The sequence below is a fragment of the Scyliorhinus torazame genome, chromosome X (assembly GCF_047496885.1).
Source record: "Scyliorhinus torazame isolate Kashiwa2021f chromosome X, sScyTor2.1, whole genome shotgun sequence".
Lineage (NCBI taxonomy): Eukaryota > Metazoa > Chordata > Chondrichthyes > Carcharhiniformes > Scyliorhinidae > Scyliorhinus > Scyliorhinus torazame.
In genome coordinates, this window is record NC_092738.1 from 35,517,844 (window position 1) to 35,541,503 (window position 23,660).

The 23,660-nt window shown below is 50.8% G+C and overlaps 2 protein-coding genes across 2 annotated transcripts in view; both read right to left on the minus strand.

The window, feature by feature from the left end:
* Positions 1-468: 468 nt before the first annotated feature.
* Positions 469-10,082, minus strand: LOC140405516 (uncharacterized). Its single transcript, XM_072494058.1, has 3 exons — positions 9,634-10,082; positions 1,883-1,975; positions 469-822 (listed from the first exon to the last, which is right to left on the minus strand). The coding sequence occupies exons 1-3, from the start codon at positions 9,965-9,967 to the stop codon at positions 533-535; spliced, it is 717 nt and encodes a 238-aa protein (XP_072350159.1). The 5' UTR covers positions 9,968-10,082; the 3' UTR covers positions 469-532.
* A 5,030-nt stretch (positions 10,083-15,112) lies between these two features.
* The window catches only part of hat1 (histone acetyltransferase 1), a 40,066-nt gene continuing 31,518 nt past the window's right edge, over positions 15,113-23,660 (minus strand). The window contains exon 12 of the mRNA XM_072493630.1: positions 15,113-15,881. Coding sequence (XP_072349731.1) covers positions 15,717-15,881 — 165 coding nt within the window. The 3' untranslated portion in view covers positions 15,113-15,716. The remainder of the gene's footprint in view (positions 15,882-23,660) is intronic.

A 23,660-nucleotide genomic window follows, 5' to 3' on the forward strand; every position in this document is an offset into this window, starting at 1 on the left:
GGTTACATCTCACGGAATCCAGGGTGAGGTAGCCTGTTCTGGCCTTCTCCCTGGTGGTGTGGAGACGGACTTTGCTGAGATGGAGTGTCAGGAGTGTGGGTCAGCGATATGACAGGGTTTCTCAATCTGCAGAAAATTAAATTCACTTTGACAGGATCAATTCAAGGGTTCGCCCGGAGACTACTTCAAGGAAAATTGAACGTCAGCAGTAAGTGGGGGGGGGGGGGGGGGGGCTGCGTCCCTTGGCAATGCCCCATGGCACCCTGGCTGTTCCTCCTGGCACCCTCCCAGTGCCAGGAGGCAGTGGGCACTACCTTACCCTGTCCCCACCACCCGGGAGCTCCAATGATCTCCGAGCCGCTCGGGGCGGTCATGGGGTTTCCGTAGGCTGGATTCTCTGACAGCACGGGGGGAAAATCACCCCCGACAGTTTAATGCAGGAAGCTATCTGCAGTCATTGACTGTCTCTTTCGTAACTTTTGAAATGTACACATTTTATTACAATCGTTCAAATTTAAAAATTTGTCTTTGGTCAGTGAGTGTCTTCAAGAAGACATTCAAGTTGTTCAGAACCAATGGGGCATTTCTCATTGGCAAGAATGGAGTACAGTTTGAGGGCCGTAGCCCCCTCCTTTTCTCGGTTCTTCCAGTTTTTCAGCATCTCAAAGCTTTGCAAGATGACAGTCGCCTCTTTTAATTCACACTGGTCGATTACGTAGCCTTTGAGCTCCAGGAATTGGATTCCAATTTGTTTCCAGTTGTGTCCCATTGTTTCGGCCAGGGCCATCAGTGTTTTGTCTTCCACCGCCTTTGTCTCCACCTCTGTAAAGAATAAGATGAAATATTGTTATAAAACATTGACCATCGCTACCTCCAAGTGAGCGGCGGCTCCACTGCCTGGTGCATTGGCATTTGGGTTTGGCCACCAGTTGGCCTGGGGGGGTTAAGATCGGAGGAGCTGGAGTGAGTGACAATTGGTGCCACTGAACTGGACGGTGAAGGAAACACGACAATCAGTCCCCATGACTGCCCATTATCCAGAATCCTGCTGGAAAGGCCTGTTGGGGACGAGGGAGGATTGAGATCGACAATGAAGACCAGCCACAGTTAAATATGCCGCTAAAAGGGTGGCACGGTGGCAAATGGGCAATTTAGCGTGCCCAATCCACCTACCCTGCACATCTTTGGGTTGTGGGGGCGAAACGCACGCAAACACGGGGAGAATGTGCAAACTCCACACGGACAGTGACCCGGGGCCAGGATCGAACCTGGGACCTCGGCGCCGTGAGGCAGCAGCGCTAACGACTGCACCACCGTGCTGCCCTCAGCCAGTCTTATCCAATAGTTTCCGTGTATTCATTGTGAGGTGAAGTGTTCTGTACAGGAGGACGTTGAGATGGATGCAGGGGGTGGCACAGTGGTTAGCACTGCTGCGTCACAGCACCAGAGACCCGGGTTCAATTCCAGCCTTGGGTGTCTGTGTGGAGTCTGCACGTTCTCCCCGTGTCTGTGTGGGTTTCCTCCGGGTGCTCCGGTTTCCTCCCACAGGCCAGAGATGTACAGGTTAGGTGGATTGGCCATGCTAAATTACCCTTAGTGTCCAAAGATGTGCAGGTTAGGTGGATTGGCCATGGTAAATTACCCTTAGTGTCCAAAGATGTGCAGGTTAGGTGGGGTTACGGGGATAAGGTGGGGCAGTGGGCCTAGGTGGGATGCTCCTACAGAGGGTCAGTGCAAACTCGATAGGAATTCTATGATCTACAACAGTTGAGAACTGATGTGTATCGAGACCACTCCGACCTCTGTAACTTCAATAGCCTGTTTGGAAATAGTCAATGAAGATTTTAATTTTAAAAGAACGCTTATGCATGATCTTACTTACTGTTTTTCTTGGGTGTGGACATTTCATTCTCTGAAAGATTGGACGCAGTTTCTGCAGTTCCACAGTCCCTGGGTTTCCCCCTCTTTCTCTTTTCTAAGTATAAAGAGCAAGACATTAGAATTCAGGCCGAGTCCACTCCAAAGGCTGGTAGATGTTCGGAACTCTTGCACAAATGGCAATTGTTCATTTTAAATCTGAGATGAATAAGACCCAGGTCAGCCTGGGACTGCTTCCATGCTAGGGTTTGTTATTTCTTCATTGGTGGTCCCAAATAGTAACAGCACTTGGATCTCCTGGGGCCAGTTGCTACTTGCTCCCTCCTTTGTGGAAGCCACAATTAGCTGAGTGTGGGGTCTATGCCTGCCTGCTGCAGTTATGCACAGTGCACAAGACTTGCGGGGAAAGTTCAGGGACTTCTCAAACATGTCAGGAGGAAGGTTCCAGGGGGTATAAGAAGCATATGCCCCTCGACATCATGCAGATTCTGTCCCATGAAGAAGGTAGGGCTTCTAGAGTAAGGACTAGTACACCATATTATGGAGGGGGAATGAGTGACTCCTATTTATATCCCTGTGGCAAAGGTGCAAAGCATGCACAGGCTTCAGATACTTAAATGTGCAGCAATATAGGATATAGAGTGGGAGAACGGGGCATACATGCAGAGGATAAGGAGCGTTAAACTGAAATTTAGTTTGACATTTTGAGTTTAACTCAGAACTTTAAAAATGAATGGAAACTGCTGCTTCAAATGACTGCCTGATTAGGTCCTCGTAACTGTGAACAGAAAGCTGAATCAGCACTTGTATCTTCCGTTCTGACCTCTGTAGAGACCAGCAACGGTTTAAGAAGGACTTTGAATTTCCAGTTATTAGCTGAAAGGACACACAACAAGATTTTGTGTTTAAAACTCTTACTGTAACAAATGACTAAAAGACACTATTGACCAAACCCTATTTTCTTTTTGGAGGCAACTTATGCTTTGAACAACTGAACAGTTGGAGAGTGTGGGGACAATGGAGACAGCACATGGGATTGGAGGGGGTGTCAGTGTGGTCGCCGATCTGTGACAATCACCGTTTTGTTCCGGGGGAGCTGGATGGGGGCTTTAGGAGGCGGCAGCGGGCAGGGATTGAGAGATTTGAGGATGTCTTCATTCAGGAGGGTTTCCCGAGCCTGGAGGCATTAGAGGAGGAGTTTGAGCTGCCGGGTGGGAACGGGTTTCGGTACCTACAGGTGCGGGACTTTGTCCGGAGGCTGGTTCCAAGTAATGTCAAAAACGGGAGTTGGGGAAGGGAGGGTCTCGGAGATATACAAGGAACTGTTAGAGTGGGAAAGAGTCCCTATCGGGGAGGTGAAGAGGAAGCGGGAGCTGGGAGGAGAGTTGGAAATCAAATTATGGGAAAAGGCTTTGAAGAGAGTTAATTCATCCTCGTCTGGTGCCAGACTTAGCCTGATCCAGTTCAAGGTGCTTCATAGGGCTCATATGACTGTGGCCCGGATGAGCAGGTTTTTTGAGGAACTGGAGGATAGGTGCGGACGCTGTGGGGGAACCCCGGCGAATATGTTCTGGGCGTGTCCCAAGTTGAGGGGATTCTGGCAGGGATTTACGGACGTCATGTCAGAGGTCCTGGAAGGGAGGGTGACTCCGAGTCCGGAAATGGCAATATTTGGGGTATCGGAAGATCCGGGGGCCGGGGGGGGGGGGGGGGAGGCCGAGGCCGAGGTTCTGGCCTTGTCCTCCCTGGTGGTCCGGAGATGGATTTTGCTGGGATGGAGGGACTCGGAAAGTCAGGAGTGTGGGTCAGCGACATGGCAGGGGTTTCTCAGCCTGGAAAAGATTAAGTTCGCCTCGAGAGGATCAATTCAGGGGCTCGCCCGGAGGTGGCAGCCGTTCATCGATCTCTTCAAGGAAAATTGGATGATCAGCAGGAAAGATAGTGCAAGACAAGGAACTTAGTACATGGGTAATTCGGAAATAGGGCGGGGGTAGTAGGGAATGTTGTTTAAGGTGCAGGCCTGGTTAAGTTCCATCCTTTCCTTGCTCTCTCCTTCCCAGTTGGCTGCAGACCACACAAGACCAAAAACTACAACTGCCTACGTTATTCTAGGTTTACAGGGAAGCCTTTAACCTGATCTCAAAATGGTTTCCTTTTCCGTGTCAACGGGAAACACAATTGTTAAAGACCAAACATAAGACTTAGATTGTTTTATTGAAAGGGAGGTCCCAGATACTTACACTTGGAGAAGGTGAAAGCTGTTTCAAAGTCCACAATGAGAAGACCCCAAGTCTCCTAAGACCAAGAAAGGTGTTACTGATATCAAGTTGTAATCAGTTCTGCTGGAGCCCGTCCCTTTGTGTCCGAGATGAAAGGCAGATATTATTAGAGATAGCATTTCTACTTGGATACAAAGCTAATGTGTATCCCGTTGCTGGGGTTTGACAGGGTGGATACTGAGAGATTGTTTCCCCCTGGCTGGGGTTTGACAGGGTGGATACGGAGAGATTGTTTCCCCGGGCTGGGGTTTGACAGGGTGGATACGGAGAGATTGTTTCCCCCTGGCTGGGGTTTGACAGGATGGATACTGAGAGATTGTTTCCCCCTGGCTGGGGTTTGACAGGGTGGATACTGAGAGATTGTTTCCCCCTGGCTGGGGTTTGACAGGGTGGATACGGAGAGATTGTTTCTCCCTGACTGGGGTTTGACAGGGTGGATACTGAGAGATTGTTTTCCCCTGGCTGGGGTTTGACAGGGTGGATACTGAGAGATTGGTTCCCCCTGGCTGGGGATTGACAGGGTGGATACGGAGAGATTGTTTCCCCCTGGCTGGGATTTGACAGGGTGGATACTGAGAGATTGTTTCCCCCGGGCTGGGGTTTGACAGGGTGGATACGGAGAGATTGTTTCCCCCTGGCTGGGGTGTGACAGGGCGGATACTGAGAGATTGTTTCCCCCTGGCTGGGGTTTGACAGGGTGGATACGGAGAGATTGTTTCCCCCTGGCTGGGGTTTGACAGGGTGGATACTGAGAGATTGTTTCCCCCTGGCTGGGGTTTGACAGGGTGGATACTGAGAGATTGTTTCCCCGTGGCTGGGGTTTGACAGGGTGGATACTGAGAGATTGTTTCCCCCTGGCTGGGGTTTGACAGGGTGGATACTGAGAGATTGTTTCTCCCTGGCTGGGGTTTGACAGGGTGGATACTGAGAGATTGTTTCCCCGTGGCTGGGGTTTGACAGGGTGGATACTGAGAGATTGTTTCCCCCTGGCTGGGGTTTGACAGGGTGGATACTGAGAGATTGTTTCCCCTGGCTGGGGTTTGACAGGGTGGATACTGGGAGATTGTTTCCCCCTGGCTGGGGTTTGACAGGGTGGATACTGAGAGATTGTTTCCCCCTGGCTGGGGTTTGACAGGGTGGATACGGAGAGATTGTTTCCCCCTGGCTGGGGTTTGACAGGGTGGATACGGAGAGATTGTTTCCCCCTGGCTGGGGTTTGACAGGGTGGATACTGAGAGATTGTTTCCCCCTGGCTGGGGTTTGACAGGGTGGATACTGAGAGATTGTTTCCCCCTGGCTGGGGTTTGACAGGGTGGATACTGAGAGATTGGTTCCCCCTGGCTGGGGATTGACAGGGTGGATACGGAGAGATTGTTTCCCCCTGGCTGGGATTTGACAGGGTGGATACTGAGAGATTGTTTCCCCCGGGCTGGGGTTTGACAGGGTGGATACGGAGAGATTGTTTCCCCCTGGCTGGGGTGTGACAGGGCGGATACTGAGAGATTGTTTCCCCCTGGCTGGGGTTTGACAGGGTGGATACGGAGAGATTGTTTCCCCCTGGCTGGGGTTTGACAGGGTGGATACTGAGAGATTGTTTCCCCCTGGCTGGGGTTTGACAGGGTGGATACTGAGAGATTGTTTCCCCGTGGCTGGGGTTTGACAGGGTGGATACTGAGAGATTGTTTCCCCCTGGCTGGGGTTTGACAGGGTGGATACTGAGAGATTGTTTCTCCCTGGCTGGGGTTTGACAGGGTGGATACTGAGAGATTGTTTCCCCGTGGCTGGGGTTTGACAGGGTGGATACTGAGAGATTGTTTCCCCCTGGCTGGGGTTTGACAGGGTGGATACTGAGAGATTGTTTCCCCTGGCTGGGGTTTGACAGGGTGGATACTGGGAGATTGTTTCCCCCTGGCTGGGGTTTGACAGGGTGGATACTGAGAGATTGTTTCCCCCTGGCTGGGGTTTGACAGGGTGGATACGGAGAGATTGTTTCCCCCTGGCTGGGGTTTGACAGGGTGGATACGGAGAGATTGTTTCCCCCTGGCTGGGGTTTGACAGGGTGGATACTGAGAGATTGTTTCCCCCTGGCTGGGGTTTGACAGGGTGGATACTGAGAGATTGTTTCCCCCTGGCTGGGGTTTGACAGGGTGGATACTGAGAGATTGTTTCCCCCTGGCTGGGGTTTGACAGGGTGGATACTGAGAGATTGTTTCCCCCTGGCTGGGGTTTGACAGGGTGGATACTGAGAGATTGTTTCCCCCTGGCTGGGGTTTGACAGGGTGGATACTGAGAGGTTGTTTCCCCCTGGCTGGGGTTTGACAGGGTGGATACTGAGAGATTGTTTCCCCCTGGCTGGGGTTTGACAGGGTGGATACTGAGAGATTGTTTCCCCCTGGCTGGGGTTTGACAGGGTGGATACTGAGAGATTGTTTCCCCCTGGCTGGGGTTTGACAGGGTGGATACTGAGAGATTGTTTCCCCCTGGCTGAGGTTTGACAGGGTGGATACTGAGAGATTGTTTCCCCCTGGCTGGGGTTTGACAGGGTGGATACTGAGAGATTGTTTCCCCCTGGCTGGGGTGTGACAGGGTGGATGTGTATGTCGCTGGCTAGGCCCAGCATTTATTGCCCATCCCTAATTGCCCCTTGATAGCCAGGAGGGAACTGAAGAAAGGGATTAGGAGAGCTAAGAGAGGGCATGAACAATCTTTGGCGGGTAGGATCAAGGAAAACCCCAAGGCCTTTTACACATATGTGAGAAATATGAGAATGACTAGAGCGAGGGTAGGTCCGATCAAGGACAGTAGCGGGAGATTGTGTATTGAGTCTGAAGAGATAGGAGAGGTCTTGAATGAGTACTTTTCTTCTGTATTTACAAATGAGAGGGGCGATATTGTTGGAGAGGACAGTGTGAAACAGATTGGTAAGCTCGAGGAAATACTTGTTAGGAAGGAAGATGTGTTGGGCATTTTGAAAAACTTGAGGATAGACAAGTCCCCCGGGCCTGACGGGATATATCCAAGGATTCTATGGGAAGCAAGAGATGAAATTGCAGAGCCGTTGGCAATTATCTTTTCATCCTCACTGTCAACAGGGGTGGTACCAGGGGATTGGAGAGTGGCGAATGTCGTGCCCCTGTTCAAAAAAGGAACTAGGGATAACCCTGGGAATTACAGGCCAGTTAGTCTTACTTCGGTGGTAGGCAAAGTAATGGAAAGGGTACTGAAGGATAGGATTTCTGAGCATCTGGAAAGACACTGCTTGATTAGGGATAGTCAGCACGGATTTGTGAGGGGTAGGTCTTGCCTAACAAATCTTATTGAATTCTTTGAGGAGGTGACCAAGCATGTGGATGAAGGTAAAGCAGTGGATGTAGTGTACATGGATTTTAGTAAGGCATTTGATAAAGTTCCCCATGGTAGGCTTATGCAGAAAGTAAGGAGGCATGGGATAGTGGGAAATTTGGCCAGTTGGATAACAAACTGGCTAACCGATAGAAGTCAGAGTGTGGTGGTGGATGGCAAATATTCAGCCTGGATCCCAGTTACCAGTGGCGTACCGCAGGGATCAGTTCTGGGTCCTCTGCTGTTTGTGATTTTCATTAATGACTTGGATGAGGGAGTTGAAGGGTGGGTCAGTAAATTTGCAGACGATACAAAGATTGGTGGAGTTGTGGATAGTAAGGAGGGCTGTTGTCGGCTGCAAAGAGACATAGATAGGATGCAGAGCTGGGCTGAGAAGTGGCAGATGGAGTTTAACCCTGAAAAGTGTGAGGTTGTCCATTTTGGAAGGACAAATATGAATGCGGAATACAGGGTTAACGGTAGAGTTCTTGGCAATGTGGAGGAGCAGAGAGATCTTGGGGTCTATGTTCATACATCTTTGAAAGTTGCCACTCAAGTGGATAGAGCTGTGAAGAAGGCCTATGGTGTGCTCGCGTTCATTAACAGAGGGATTGAATTTAAGAGCCGTGAGGTGATGATGCAGCTGTACAAAACTTTGGTAAGGCCACATTTGGAGTACTGTGTACAGTTCTGGTCGCCTCATTTTAGGAAGGATGTGGAAGCTCTGGAAAAGGTGCAAAGAAGATTTACCAGGATGTTGCCTGGAATGGAGAGTAGGTCTTACGAGGAAAGGTTGAGGGTGCTAGGCCTTTTCTCATTAGAGCGGAGAAGGATGAGGGGCGACTTGATAGAGGTTTATAAGATGATCAGGGGAATAGATAGAGTAGACAGTCAGAGACTTTTTCCCCGGGTGGAACACACCATTACAAGGGGACATAAATTTAAGGTGAAAGGTGGAAGATATAGGAGGGATATCAGAGGTAGGTTCTTTACCCAGAGAGTAGTGGGGGCATGGAATGCACTGCCTGTGGAAGTAGTTGAGTCGGAAACATTAGGGACCTTCAAGCAGCTATTGGATAGGTACATGGATTACGGTAAAATGATATAGTGTAGATTTATTTGTTCTTAAGGGCAGCACGGTAGCATTGTGCATAGCACAATTGCTTCACAGCTCCATGGTCCCAGGTTCGATTCCGGATTGGGTCATTGTCTGTGCGGAGTCTGCACGTCCTCCCCGTGTCTGCGTGGGTTTCCTCCGGGTGCTCCGGTTTCCTCCCACAGTCCAAAGATGTGCGGGTTAGGTGAATTGGCCAATGATAAATTGCCCTTAATGTCCAAATTGCCCTTGGTGTTGGGTGGAGGTGTTGAGTTTGGGTAGGGTGCTCTTTCCAAGAGCCGGTGCAGACTCAAAGGGCCGAATGGCCTCCTTCTGCACTGTAAATTCAATGATAATCTATGATTAATCTAGGACAAAGGTTCGGCACAACATCGTGGGCCGAAGGGCCTGTTCTGTGCTGTATTTTCTATGTTCTATGAGCCGCTGCAGTCCTTGTGGTGTAGGTACACCCACAGTGCTGTTAGGGAGGGAGTTCCAGTATGTTGACCCAGCGACAGTGAAGGTGTTTAGGGTGGTGAGTGACTTGGACGTGCATGGAAGGCCTCGATGCTACCCGTGGACACCACATGCTCCTGTCCAGGGGCGCCAGGCCGCGAATGTAGCTGCGGAAGAGGGATAGAGTCTGGTTGGACGACCCGGTCGCTCGCTGCTGCCTGGACCTGTTAATAGCAAGTTTCGCCAAGCCCAGGAGCAGGTTCACGAGGAGGTCCTCCTCCTTCCCCGCCCCTCTACCCACCGGAGGTCTGGAGATCAGGAGTGTGGGGCTGCAGTGTAAACAAAACTAACAAATGGTTTGATTAAAAAAACAGAGTCCAAAGGATGCTGGGGGCTCCAACTATTTTTCAACCAAATTAACTGAATTAAATAAACTGCCTTAAACAAAAACCAATGCAACTTAAAACATCAAACTAAAAGCTATGGGCTTACATTGTAGGTGGCCTCCCTTCCTCCCACCTTCCTGTTTATTTCATCCCCCTTGTCAATTTCCTCGGTGTAATTGACACGCTCTGTTCTTACCTGGATCCCTTCCCTCGGAATCGCTCGTGTCTCCTTCTCCAAACATCTTTGTCACCAGATCGCGCCTGGGAATTTTCAGGAGGATCTTTCTGCTGATATCCCGAGCCTGTTTGGCAAAATGTTCCTGGAGCAAGTCAACCAGTTCCACGCGTGTTTTATTCTCCAGCAGACCCCTGGCTATCGATTCAAACTCTGTGCTGTTCTGGAGGTAGAATTTGAAGCGATCCAGGTCATCTCGGCTCAGCTCATCGAGGACTTGGAGCAGAAACTTTGCTGTTGCCATGATGGGAATTGAACCAGAAACCGCCCCTTCCCCGGAAAGCAGAGAGACCATTCAGAGAGACTTGTTGAAGTCTCCAGTTCTCAGGCCACGAAGCTGCGTTTGTCGATTCAAATTCAACAGCAGCAACTCTGCCTTTGTGTTGTCAGTGCAGCTACTTCCTGGTGAAGGGACCCACCCCCTGGCAGTGAATCAGCCCGCTCTTTTTCCCAGCTCAATGGTGTAACCTGATCTTGATCTCAGCCTCCCTCAGCACTGCCAGTACACACAACACCCCCCCCCCCCCCCCTGTCAGCCACGATTGTGTCTGTCTCATTTGCAACGAGACAGATCCCAAGTTAAGTTTTGAGATGCAAACTGAAGCCTGGCCCCATATGGCGTAAATGGAGGTTTCAAATATTGTACAAGTCATAGAATCTCGACAGTGCAGAAGGAGGCCATTCGGCCCATCGAGCCTGCACCGACCCTTCAAAAGAGCACCCTACCGAAGCCCATGCCCATTTCCATTCCCCCTCCCCTGCCCTATCCCCGTAGCCCCCACCTAACGTTTGGACACTAAGGGGCAATTTATATATATTTTTTAATTTTTTTCAATTAAGGGGCAATTTATTATGGCCAATCCACCTAACCTGTACATCTGAATCATCTGATTCAGGGCAGCACGGTAGCAGTGAATAGCACTGTGGCTTCACAGCACCAGGGTCCCAAGTGCAATTCCCCGCTAGGTCACTGTCTGTGCGGAGTCTGCACTTTCTCCCCGTGTCTGCGTGGGTTTCCTCCGGGATGCTCCGGTTTCTTCCCACAGTCGAAAGACGTGCAGGTTAGGTGGATTGGCCGTGATAAATTGCCCTTCGTGTCCAAAAAGGTTCGGAGGGGTTATTGGGCAAGGGTGGAAGTGAGGGCTTAAAGTGGGTCGGTGCAGACTTGATGGGCTGAATGGCCTCCTTCAGCACTGTATGTTCTATGTTTGGACACGAAGGGACAATTTAACATGGCCAATCCACCTAACCTGCACATCTTTGGACACTAAGGGACAATTTAACATGACAATCCACCTAACCTGAACATCGACAGTGAGGGATTAGCTGATATATTTCCAAGTCGGGATGGTGAGTGACTCGGAGGGGAACCTCCAGGTGGTGGGGGTCCCAGGTATCTGCTGCTCTTGTCCTTCTAGATGGTCGTGGGTTTGGAAGGTGCTGCCTAAGGAGCCTTGGTGAGTTACTGCAGTACATCTTCTCGATGGTACACTGGCATTCCAGGATGTTGCCCCAGCAACAGTGAAGGAACGGCCGATATATTTCCAAGTCGGGATGGTGAGTGACTCGGAGGGGAACCTCCAGGTGGTGGGGTTCCCAGGAATCTGCTGCTCTTGCCCTTCTAGAGCACTGTTTTTCAAACTTTTTTTCCGGGGACCCATTTTTACCAACCTTCAGGACCCAACCCGGCCGACCTTCGCGACCCACGCCGGCCGACCTGCGCGACCCACGCCGGCCGACCTACGCGACCCACGCCGGCCGACCTGCGCGACCCACCATTTTCTCTTACCTGGTTTGTTGCTGACAAAAATGGAGCAAATGGTTTTGAGTCCCTTTGGCCCCTGAACTTGTAAACAAAAATGCGGCTGCACTGCACATGCGTGCCCGATCATCAGTGCACATGCACCGATGATTGGGCACGCATCCGCAGTTCGGCCGAATTTTAAAAATATATTCGTGGCCATTTTGAAGGCCGCTCCCAGCTGGCATAGTTAAAAGTCGGCTGCTGTTGCTGTGGCTGCTACGCGCGGATTTGCGCGATCGGGAGCACCGCATTGGACAGCTCCGACACCTGCCCGCAACCCACCCACGGGTCGCGCCCCCAAGTTTGACAATGCCTGTTCTAGATGGTAGCGGTCATGAGTTCTTGGTGAGTTCCTGCAGTGCATTCTGTAGATGGTACACACAGCTGCCACTGTTGGTTGGTGGTGGAGGGCTTGAATATTTGTGGAAGGGGGAGCAATCAAGTGGGGCTGCTTTGGCCTGGATGGTGTTGAGCTTCTTGAGTGTTGTTGGAGCTGCACTCATCCAGGCAAGTGGAGAGTATTCCATCACACTCCTGACTTGTGCCTTGTAGATGGTGGACAGGCTTTGGGGGGTCAGGAGGTGAGTTACTCACCGCAGGATTCCCAGTCTCTGACCTGCTCTCGTAGCCACAGTATTTATAAATCTAGTTAAGTTCAGTTTCTAATCAATGGTAACCCCCCAGGATGTTGATAGATTCAGTGATGGTAATGTCAGGAGGAGATGGCCAGATCATCTCTTGTTGGAGATGGTCATGGCCTGGGCACTTGTGTGGCACAAATGTCACTTGTCAGCCTGAGCCTGGATATTGCCCGGGTCTTGCTGCATTTGGACATAGACTGCTTCAGTACCCGAGGAGTCATGAACGATATTGAAAATTATGCAGTTACCAACAAACACCTCCATCCTTTCTTTAATATTATTTTTTCTTTCTTATTATGGGGCAATTTAGTGTGGCCAATCCACCTGACCTGCACATCCTTGGGTTATGGGGGCGAGACCCACGCAGACACGGGGAGAATGTGCAAACTCCAGATAGTGACCTGGGCTGGAATCGAACCCGGGTCCACGGCGCTGTGAGGTAGCAATGTTAACCACTGCATCACCTTGCCGCCCCCACAAACATCCTCATTCTGACCTCAATAGAAGGAAGGTCATCGATGAAGCAGCTGAAGATGACATGGCCTGCTTCAGTATGAGTCCACTTCATTTTTTTCCAAGGGGCAATTTAGCGTGGCCAATCCACCCACCCTGCACATCTTTGGGTTGTGGGGGCGAAACCCACGCAGACACGGGGAGAATGTGCAAACTCCACATGGACAGTGACCCAGAGTCAGGATCGAACCTGAGACCTTGGCACAGTGAGGCAACAGTGCTAACCACTGCACCACCGGGGTGCCAACATTAACTTTTAATTGTGCATGTACAGTATCTGATTTGCAAATAAAAAATGTAATACACCAAGGGCTTTTAAAAAAATGTGAGCTTCTGCACAGCAAAGTTATTCTGTTTGAAAACAAAATTTGAAACTCAATTTTGGACGGCACAGTGGTTAGCACAGCTGCCTCAGTGCTGAGGACTCAGGTTGGATCCCGGCCTAAGGGTCACTGTCCGTGTGGAGTTTGCACATTCTCCCCGTGTCTGCGTGGGTCTCACCCCCACATCCCAAAGATGTGCAGGGGAGGTGGATTGGCCACGCTAAATTGCCCCTTCATTGGAAAAAAATTGGGTATTCTAAATTTTTTTTTTTTTTTTTTTTTAAACTTAATTTGGGAACCAGAGCAAAACCCCTCAAATGCCCATTCCATGATGCAAGGAAAACGAGACCCTCGACTCAAATCCTGCCAATGTCACCAGTCACAACAGTTATCAGAAGCAGTGGGAAGGGGGTGTAGATTCCGTCTTGCCGGGCCAGAGGCTCCACGGTCAAGTCCTATCACAGGATGTATCGGGAAATATCACAAAATAGGCCGATGGTCTGCCTGAGAATCCTTCCAATCCCTCTGATGGCAGGTGGTGAGAGTGGGAGGGTGCGCTGGGCAGCCATACCGGTCATGTTTCATAGCCAGCTGCAGCCTTCCTTTGGGGCAGCTATGCCCCCTGTATCTAGGACAGCACCGACTTACCAAGTGCCAACACCCTTCACCTTCCGAAGGGGCCAAGGAGATACCCGAGGTTGGCCAGACTGGCTCCCCAATCTTCACCCACGCCCCTTCTGCTCAGACATTATCATAGAATTTAGTACAGAAGGCCATTCGACCCATCGAGTCTGCACCGGCTCTTGGAAAGAGCACCCTACCCAACCGCACACCTCCACCCCATCCCCCAGTAACCCCACCCAACACTAAGGGCAATTTTGGACACTAAGGGCAATTTATCATGGCCAATCCACCTAACCTGCACATCTTTGGACTGTGGGAGGAAACCGGAGCACCCGGAGGAAACCCACGCACACACGGGGAGGACGTGCAGACGCCACACAAAGTGGCCCAAGCCAGGAATCGAACCTGGGTCCCTGGAGCTGTGAAGCAATTGTGCTAACCACTATGCTACCGTGCTGCACATTCAGGAACCCCTAAAAACCTCCTTGAAACTGACACACTGCCCAGCACTGGGATTCTTCAGGCACCTCCACCTCTGTTCCCACCTTCGGAGGGTCCAAGAAAATCAGTCCACCCCCTCCCCGACAGGTACAGCGCGGAGTTAGAAACAGAGTAAAGCTCCCTCTACACTGTCCCCATCACACAGTCCCAGGACAGGTACAGCACGGGGTTAGATACAGAGTAAAGCTCCCTCTACTCTGTCGCCATCAAACACTCCCAGGACAGGCACAGCACGGGGTTAGATACAGAGTAAAGCTCCCTCTACACTGTCCCCATCAAACAGTCCCAGGACAGGTACAGCACGGGGTTAGATACAGAGTAAAGCTCCCTCTACACTGTCCCCATCAAACACTCCCAGGACAGGTACAGCACGGGGTTAGATACAGAGTAAAGCTCCCTCTACACTGTCGCCATCAAACACTCCCAGGACAGGTACAGCACGGGGTTAGATACAGAGTAAAGCTCCCTCTACACTGTCGCCATCAAACACTCCCAGGACAGGTACAGCACGGGGTTAGATACAGAGTAAAGCTCCCTCTACACTGTCGCCATCAAACACTCCCAGGACAGGTACAACACGGGGTTAGATACAGAGTAAAGCTCCCTCTACATTGTCCCCATCAAACACTCCCAGGACAGGTACAGCACGGGGTTAGATACAGAGTAAAGCTCCCCCTACACTGTCCCCATCAAACAGTCCCAGGACAGGTACAGCACGGGGTTAGATACAGAGTAAAGCTCCCCCTACACTGTCCCCATCAAACAGTCCCAGGACAGGTACAGCACGGGGTTAGATACAGAGTAAATGCTCTTTACACAAATTTACCCCTGGAGGATCATTCTAAAACTGTTACAATGTGACATTTCCCACCAATGTACTTCTGAAAATTCCCACTTTAATGCTGACTGTTGCTAAGATGTGGATACTTTGTAAAAAGCCGCACCTGTGAGGAACTGCTTCAAAACTGCCCAAATTCATTTGATCAACATTGTTGCAGCATTATACAGAGACACAATCCACTCTTCCCCACCAATCGAGGTTGACATGATATATTTTTATTTTGCACACTGTTGCTGATAGAATTGCAATGTTCATGACTGTATCAGCAATGGCCAGTGAGGACAACACAGCGTCTACAGATGGTCACGAGAGGAGAAAGCATTTGCAAAATGCATCTTTCCCAGAGGCAAATAGTGATACAAAACAAAGACTCAACTGATTTGTGTGTTTTGGAAGCTTGAGAGTTCAGCTGAAGCTTTTTGTTGATCCAATGCCAGAGGGAAGCATAGGCAGAGGACAGAGCAGTACCTTTCTCTGCTAAAGTGATCATCTTCAGAGTCTACTGACCTCATCCTCCCACCAAGATCATTAATTATGGCTGGGGATTCCCGAAGTAAAACTGAGTAAATGTCTTTAAAAAATATAGTACAGTGCTTCTATATACACATTTTAAAAAGATCGTCATGTTTGTATTGGTGTCTGATCAATGTTATGCAAACTGTACACAATAGCAGAGAAAGGCTTCACATTGATTGAAGTGCTCCGATTTCTTGACCACAGACTACAACGCAGCAATATTACAATCCACGGTCAATTAATCTAGACTCCTGCATCAAGAGGAAGATTTGCAAATGAATTCAGACACGTGCTAAGCGCTCCAGGATGTGCCGGTACTTTTCCACAGTGCTCTGGTAGGTCTCCTCCAAGTACTCCTGCTCCTGGCTCACGCTCATCTCTGCTTGCTGGGCAAGCCAATCTTCTGGCATCAAACGAGAAAGACGTGTTGCCTCTTTCTTATTTTTCTGGCAAAATTCAAAAACAGAAACAGAATGAGACTCCTGCAGAGCAGACCTCCATACTCAGGGCCACAGTGGACAGGGCACAGAAACAGTTCTTTCCTCCCCATTGGTCCACTTACGCTTAATGGCGCTGTGGTACAGGAAGCCATTCGAGTGGGAGGAGCACATAGGGCAGGGGCAGTAGGGGACAGTACAGTGAAGGGGATTGACACAGTTCTCTGTAACAAACAGCCAGAGTCCAGACGGCTGTGTAGCCTGTCCAGTGACAGGGTCCAGGCTGGAGCTTAATTTGGAGGGGGAGGTTGTTGTGGTCAATGTCGGTACCAACGACATAGGTAGAACGAGGAAAGAGGTCCTGCATAGTGTGCTTTAGGAAATAGGTACTAAATTAAAGAACAGAACCTCAAAAATTATAACCCCTGGATTATTACCTGAGCCACGTGCAAATTGACATAGAGTACAGAAAATTAGAGAGGTGAATACGCGGCTGAAAGAGTAATGTGGGGCACTGGCATCGGTGCTGGGGAAAGTGTGGGCTGTACTTTCGGGACGGCCTTCTTGTAAACTGCATAACTGGGGAATTAGAGAGGGCCATGAGCTATGCTGGGTGGCATGACGGCACAGTGGTTAGCACTGCTGCGTCACAGCACCAGGGCCCCGGGTTCAATTCCGGCCTCGGGTGACTGTCTATGGAGTCTGCACGTTCTCCCCGTGTGCGCGTGGGTTTCCTCTGGGTGCTCCGGTTTCCTCCCACAGTCCAAAGATGTGCAGGTTAGGTGGATTGACCATGCTAAATTGCCCCTTAGTGTCCAAAGATGTGCAGGTTAGGTGGATTGGCCATGTTAAATTGTCGCTTAGTGTCCAAAGATGTGCAGGTTAGGTGGATTGGCCATGATAAATTGTCCCTTAGTGTCCAAAGATGTGCAGGTTAGGTGGATTGGCAATGTTAAATTGTCCCTTAGTGTCCAAAGATGTACAGGTTAGGTGGATTGGCCATGATAAATTGTACCTTAGTGTCCAAAGATGTGCAGGTTAGGTGGATTGGCCATGATAAATTGTCCCATAGTGTCCAAAGATGTACAGGTTAGGTGGATTGGCCATGTTAAATTGTCCCTTAGTGTCCAAAGCTGTGCAGGTTAGGTGGATTGGCCGTGTTAAATTGTCCCTTAGTGTCCAAATATGTGCAGGTTAGGTGGATTGACCATTCCAAATTGCCCGTAGTGTCCAAAGGTTAAGTGGGGTTACAGGGATAGGGTGGGGGAGTGGGCCTAGTTAGGGTGCTCTTTCAGAAGGTCGGCATATACTCGATAGGCCGAATGGCCTCAGTCTACACTGTAGTAATTCTATGAGGGGATGATACCCAGAGTGCGACAGGAAGAGACAGAGTGTACAAACATTAAGAAACAGCAACAAATAGGGTCAAGAAGGGAAAATTGGTAAAAGGGCAAAATTAATGGCTTTTCACTTAAATGTACGTAGCATTCAGCACAAAATAAATGAATTAACAGCACAAACTGAGGTTAATAGGCATAATTTTATAGCCATTACAGAGACGTGGTTACAGGGAGATCAAAACTGGGAACTAAATATTCAGGGGTATGTGACTTTTCGTAAGGACAGGCAGGAAGGAAAGGGTGGTGGGTAGCTTTGTTAGTACGAGATGGAATAATAGCAAGAAATAATCTTGGAGGGGAAGATGTAGAATCCATATGGGTGGAGGTAAGAAATAGCAAGAGGAAGATGACACTGGTGGGAGAGTTTGTAGGCTCCCTGACAGTAGCTATAATGTAGGACAGAGAATAAATCAGGAGATAATAAAGGCATGTTAGAAAGACAGTACTTTAATCGTGGGTGACTTTAATCTTCACGTAGATTGGGAAAATCAAATTGGCAGAGGTCGCCATGAGGAAGAATTCATAGAGTAAACAAGGATCAGGGTATTTTGGATCTGGTAATGCGGCAGGTTTAACAAACAATCTCAGAGTAAAAGATCACCTAGGAAACAGTGATCATAATGTGGTAGAATTGACTTCCGGGTGCGGCTATGCAGAGCTAGGTCGCATATTCGGCAGCTCCTGCTTGGAACGGACTTTTGGGCTCTTTTACAGGGCCCCCACGGCATTTGTTTGACATTTCCCGGTGTGGAAAGAAGGCTGCAATATTCCCCCGACAGTGTCCCCCAGGAAGGGTATGTCACTTGGTTGCCAGACACACGCAGAAACAGTAAAAGATTTGGCTGCAACTGCAGGTTAAACAGGGCCTCTTCCAGCATGCAGGCGGGGGAAGGGCAAGCTTAAAGCTGCAAGCTGACCTGAGGGCCTGTATCAAAAGTGAATTCTAGCAGCAGAGGGAACAACTGTGAAAAGACCTCATCAAGGCCACTGAAGGGACTTCCGGTTGCGGTGATGCCTAGCTAGCCGCACGCTTCGGCGGCTCCAGCTCCGACGGACCTTCGGGCTCTTTTAAGAGCCCCAACGGGGAATTTTTCGACGACGCAACCCGGTGTGGGGCGTGTGAGAAGGGAGTCCCCCCCAAACGAAGGAGGAAAAAACCGGCGGTGGCGGCTGCAGCGCGAGGAATCGTCGACCAAAGGGTCAGAAAGAGAGAAGTACAAGATGGCGGCGGAGAAAGCGCAGGCGACATGGGGGCCTGAGCATGAAATTGTGAGACGGTGCGTGGAGCTGCTGAAGAGGGAGGTGCTGACCCCGTTGCTACAGGCAATTGAGGGGCTCAAGGAGACATTAAAGACCCAGGAGACAGAGCTCCGCGTGGTGGAGCAGAAGGTGACAGATATTGAGGACGAGATCCTGGGCCTGGCGGTTAAGACACAGACGCACGAGGCACTTCATAAAAAGTGTACTGAAAGGATCGAAGCCCTAGAAAATGGAGCGCGAAGGAAGAACCTTCGGATACTGGGTCTCCCTGAGGGTGTGGAAGGAGTGGACTGTGGAGCGTACGCAAGTACGATGCTGAGCTCACTGATGGGTGCTGAGGCCCCTACGGGCCCCTTGGAGGTGGAGTGGGCAAATCGGATTCCGGCGAGAAGACCAAAAGCGGGAGAACCACCCAGGGCGATAATCGTGCGATTTTACCGCCTTAAGGATAGAGAAGAGGTCCTGAGATGGGCTAAAAAGGTGCGGAGTAGCAGATGGGAGAATGCAGTGGTACGGGTATACCAGGATTGGAGTGCGGAGGTGGCGAGAAGGAGGCCGAGCTTCAACCGAGCCAAAGAGGTGTTGCATAAAAGGAAGGTGAAGTTCGGGATGCTGCAGCCGGCAAGACTATGGGTCACGTATCAGGAGAGACACCATTATTTCGAGACGGCGGAGGAAGCATGGACCTTCATCAAAGAAGAGAAATTGGATCGGAACTGAGGGACTGATGCTGCAGGAAATGTTATTGTTAATGTTACGGTGGAAGTTAATTGAGAAGTAAACAGGGAAGGGGGGAGACATTGGGGAAATGTGGGCGCCGGTGAGGGGGGAAAGACGGGACATAGTTGGAGAATGGGGAAGGGGAGGGGGAGGGGAAAGGGAGCTGCGCCATAAGAGGCGGGTCAGGTAAAGGGATGTTCCCGCACCAGAAAGAATAAGGCGGGAAGACAGGCGCAAGGCGGATGGGAGTTCCCCACATGGGGGGGGGGTCGAGGAGTGAGCAGGAGTAGCCGGGGTCAGTTGAAGTCAGCTGACTTACGGAAGTAATATGGGGGGAGCAATCATGCTAGAAAGAGATCTAGCGGGGAGGGGGGGAGGGAGGGGGGGGCGGGTGGGGGACAACTGGGTTGCTGCTGCGGAAATCCAAAAGGAAATGGCTAAAGAGTGGGTGGGCGGGGATGGTGTGCGACGCTGGGGGAGCGCGGAGGCGGGATATGGGACTGGCCTAGAGAAGGTAATGGCTAGTCGACACGGGAGGGGGGCAGGTAGCCCCCTAGTGAGGCTGATCACGTGGAACGTGAGAGGCCTGAACGGACCGATAAAAAGGGCCAGAGTGCTCGCGCATTTGAAAGGACTAAGGGCAGACGTGGTTATGCTCCAAGAGACGCACCTAAAGGTGGCGGACCAAGTTAGGCTAAGGAAAGGATGGGTGGGACAGGTGTTCCACTCAGGACTGGACGCAAAGAATAGAGGGGTGGCCATTTTGGTGGGGAAACAGGTCGCATTTGAAGCAAAGAACATCGTAGCAGATAGCGGAGGTAGATATGTAATGGTGAGTGGCAGGCTGGAGGGAATGGAGGTCGTGTTGGTTAACGTGTATGCCCCAAACTGGGACGATGCGGGATTTATGAGACGGATGCTGGGGCGTATACCGGACCTGGAGGTTGGAAACTTGATTTTAGGAGGGGACTTTAATACGGTGCTGGACCCGGGGCTAGATAGATCCAGCTCAAGGACCAGAAGAAGGCCGGCAGCGGCCAAGGTACTTAAGGGGTTTATGGACCAAATGGGGGGAGTGGATCCATGGCGATTTCTTAGACCTAGGGCTAGGGAGTTTTCCTTCTTCTCCCATGTCCATAAAGTGTACTCCCGGATAGATTTTTTTGTTTTGGGAAGGTCGTTGATCTCTAGGGTGGAAGAAGCTGAGTACTCAGCCATAGCGGTTTCGGATCATGCCCCACATTGGGTGGACCTGGAATTAGGAGAGGAAAGGGAGCAGAGAACACTCTGGCGATTAGATGTGGGACTGATGGCGGATGAGGGAGTGTGTGCAAGAGTGCGGGGGTGTATTGAGAGATATCTGGAGGTCAATGACGACGGCGAGGTCCCTGTGGGAGTGGTATGGGAAGCACTAAAAGCGGTGGTCAGAGGAGAGCTGATCTCCATTGGGGCCCACAAAAGGAAAACAGAGGCCAAGGAAAGGGAAAGATTACTGGGGGAGATTTTAAGGGTGGATAGGGAATTTGCAGAGACCCCGGAGGAGGAATTGTACAGGGAGAGGAGACGACTCCAGACGGAATTTGACCTTCTGACCACCAGAAAGGCGGAGGTACTGTGGAGGAAGGCACAGGGGAGGAGGTATGAATATGGGGGAAAAGGCGAGTCGCCTGTTGGCTCATCAATTGCGAAAGAGGGCAGCAGCGAGGGAGATAGGAGGAATTAGAGACGAAAGGGGAGACACGGTGCGAAGGGCAGGAAAGATAAATGAGGTGTTCAAGACCTTCTATGAGGAACTGTATAGGTCTCAACCCCCAGAGGGAGAGGAGGGGATGCGGCAGTTCCTGGACCAATTGAGGTTCCCGAAAGTGGAGGAGCGGGGGGTGGTAGGCCTGGGGGCACCGATTGGGGTGGACGAGGTTATTAAGGGACTGGGAAGCATGCAAGCAGGGAAGGCCCCAGGACCAGACGGGTTCCCGGTGGAGTATTACAGAAAATATGTGGACTTGTTGGCCCCGTTGATGGTGAGGACGTTCAATGAGGCCAGGAAAGGGGGGACTCTACCCCCGACGATGTCGGAGGCGACGATATCGTTAATTTTGAAGAGGGATAAAGATCCGTTGCAGTGCGGGTCCTATAGACCCATTTCATTGTTGAACGTGGACGCCAAATTGTTGGCAAAGGTACTGGCATCGAGGATAGAGGACTGTGTCCCAGGGGTGGTGCACGAAGATCAGACAGGGTTCGTAAAAGGGAGACAACTGAATGTTAACGTGCGACGACTATTAGGGGTGATAATGATGCCCCCAGTGGAGGGGGAGGCAGAGATAGTGGCGGCAATGGACGCAGAGAAGGCATTTGATAGGATGGAGTGGGAGTATTTATGGGAAGTGTTAAAGAGGTTTGGGTTTGGGAACGGGTTTATTAGCTGGGTTAGACTTCTTTATGGGGCTCCAACGGCAAGCATAGTTACAGGTCGACATAGATCGGAGTATTTCCGACTATATAGGGGAACAAGACAGGGATGCCCGCTGTCTCCATTGTTGTTCGCGTTGGCAATTGAACCTCTGGCCATGGCGTTGAGAGACTCCAGGAAATGGAGAGGGGTGATTAGAGGGGGAGAAGAACACCGAGTCTCGTTATATGCGGATGACCTATTGTTATACGTGTCGGACCCAGCGGGGGGAATGATAGAGGTTATGCGAATTTTGAGGGGGTTCGGGGATTTCTCGGGGTATAGGCTAAACATGGGGAAGAGTGAATTATTTGTGATACATCCAGGGGACCAGAGTAGAGAGATAGAAGGCTTGCCTCTAAGGAAAGTGGAAAGAAACTTCCGATACCTGGGGATTCAGATCGCTAGGAGTTGGGGAACCTTGCACAGACTTAATCTGACACGGTTGGTAGAACAAATGGAGGAGGACTTCAAGAGGTGGGACATGCAGCCTCTATCGCTGGCGGGCAGGGTGCAAGCAATTAAGATGATGGTCCTCCCGAGGTTCTTATTTGTATTTCAATGTCTCCCTATACTAATCACTAAGACCTTTTTTAATAAAATAGACAGGAGCATCACGAGCTTCGTGTGGGCAGGGAAAGTTCCGAGAGTAAGGAGGGGGTTCCTTCAGCGTAGTAGGGACAGAGGAGGATTGGCACTACCGAACTTGGGCGATTACTATTGGGCCGCCAATGTGGCAATGATACGTAAATGGATGATGGAGGGTGAGGGAGCGGCGTGGGAAAGACTGGAGAGAAAGTCCTGTAAAGGGACGAGTTTAGAGGCGCTGGTGACGGCGCCGCTACCGATCTCACCTAAAAAGTTTACCACAAACCCGGTGGTGGCGGCAACATTGAATATCTGGGGACAGTGGAGGCGACAGAGAGGGGTGCGGGGAGCCCTGGTGGGGTCCCCAATCAGGAACAACCATAGGTTCGCCCCAGGAAGAATGGATGGAGGATTTCAGAGCTGGTTCCAGTTGGGAATTAGGAGGGTGGGAGATTTATTTATAGATGGGACTTTTGCGAGCTTGGGAGCATTGGAGGAAAAGTATAAGTTGCCCCGGGGAAATTTCTTGAGATATATGCAGGTGAGGGCATTTACTAGACAACAGGTGAGGGAATTTCCGTTGCTCCCGACACAGGGGATACAGGACAGGGTGCTTTCAGGGGTGTGGGTCGGAGAGGGCAAGGTGTCAGAGATTTACCGAGAGATGAGGGAAGAGGGGGAGGAGTCGGTGGGCGAACTAAAAGGAAAGTGGGAAGAAGAACTAGGGGAGGAGATAGAGGAGGGTATGTGGGCTGATGCCCTAAGCAGGGTAAATTCCTCTTCCTCATGCGCCAGGCTTAGCCTGATTCAATTTAAGGTGCTACATAGAGCACACATAACGGGAGCAAGATTGAGCAGGTTCTTTGGAGTGGAGGACAAATGTGGGAGGTGTGGTGGGAGCCCGGCAAACCACGCACATATGTTTTGGGCATGCCCGGCACTGGAAGGGTATTGGAAGGGAGTGACGGGAGTGATTTCGCGGGTGGTGAAGGCCCGGGACAAACCAGGCTGGGGGTTAGCTCTATTTGGAGTTGTGGAAGAGCCGGGAGTGCAGGAGGCGAAAGAGGCCGACGTTGTGGCCTTTGCGTCCCTCGTAGCCCGGCGCAGGATCCTACTCATGTGGAAGGAGGCGAAACCCCCCGGACTGGAGGCCTGGGTAAATGATATGGCGGGGTTCATTAAACTGGAGCAGATAAAGTTTGCCCTGAGAGGATCGGCTCAAGGGTTCACCAGGCGGTGGCAGCCATTTCTCGACTACCTAGGGGAACGTTAGAGGGAAGACAGATGACCAGCAGCAGCAACCCAGGGGGAGGGGGAGGGGTTAGTTTAGGTCAAAGATAAAGGGGTTTTCTTACTTGTGTATTGTTT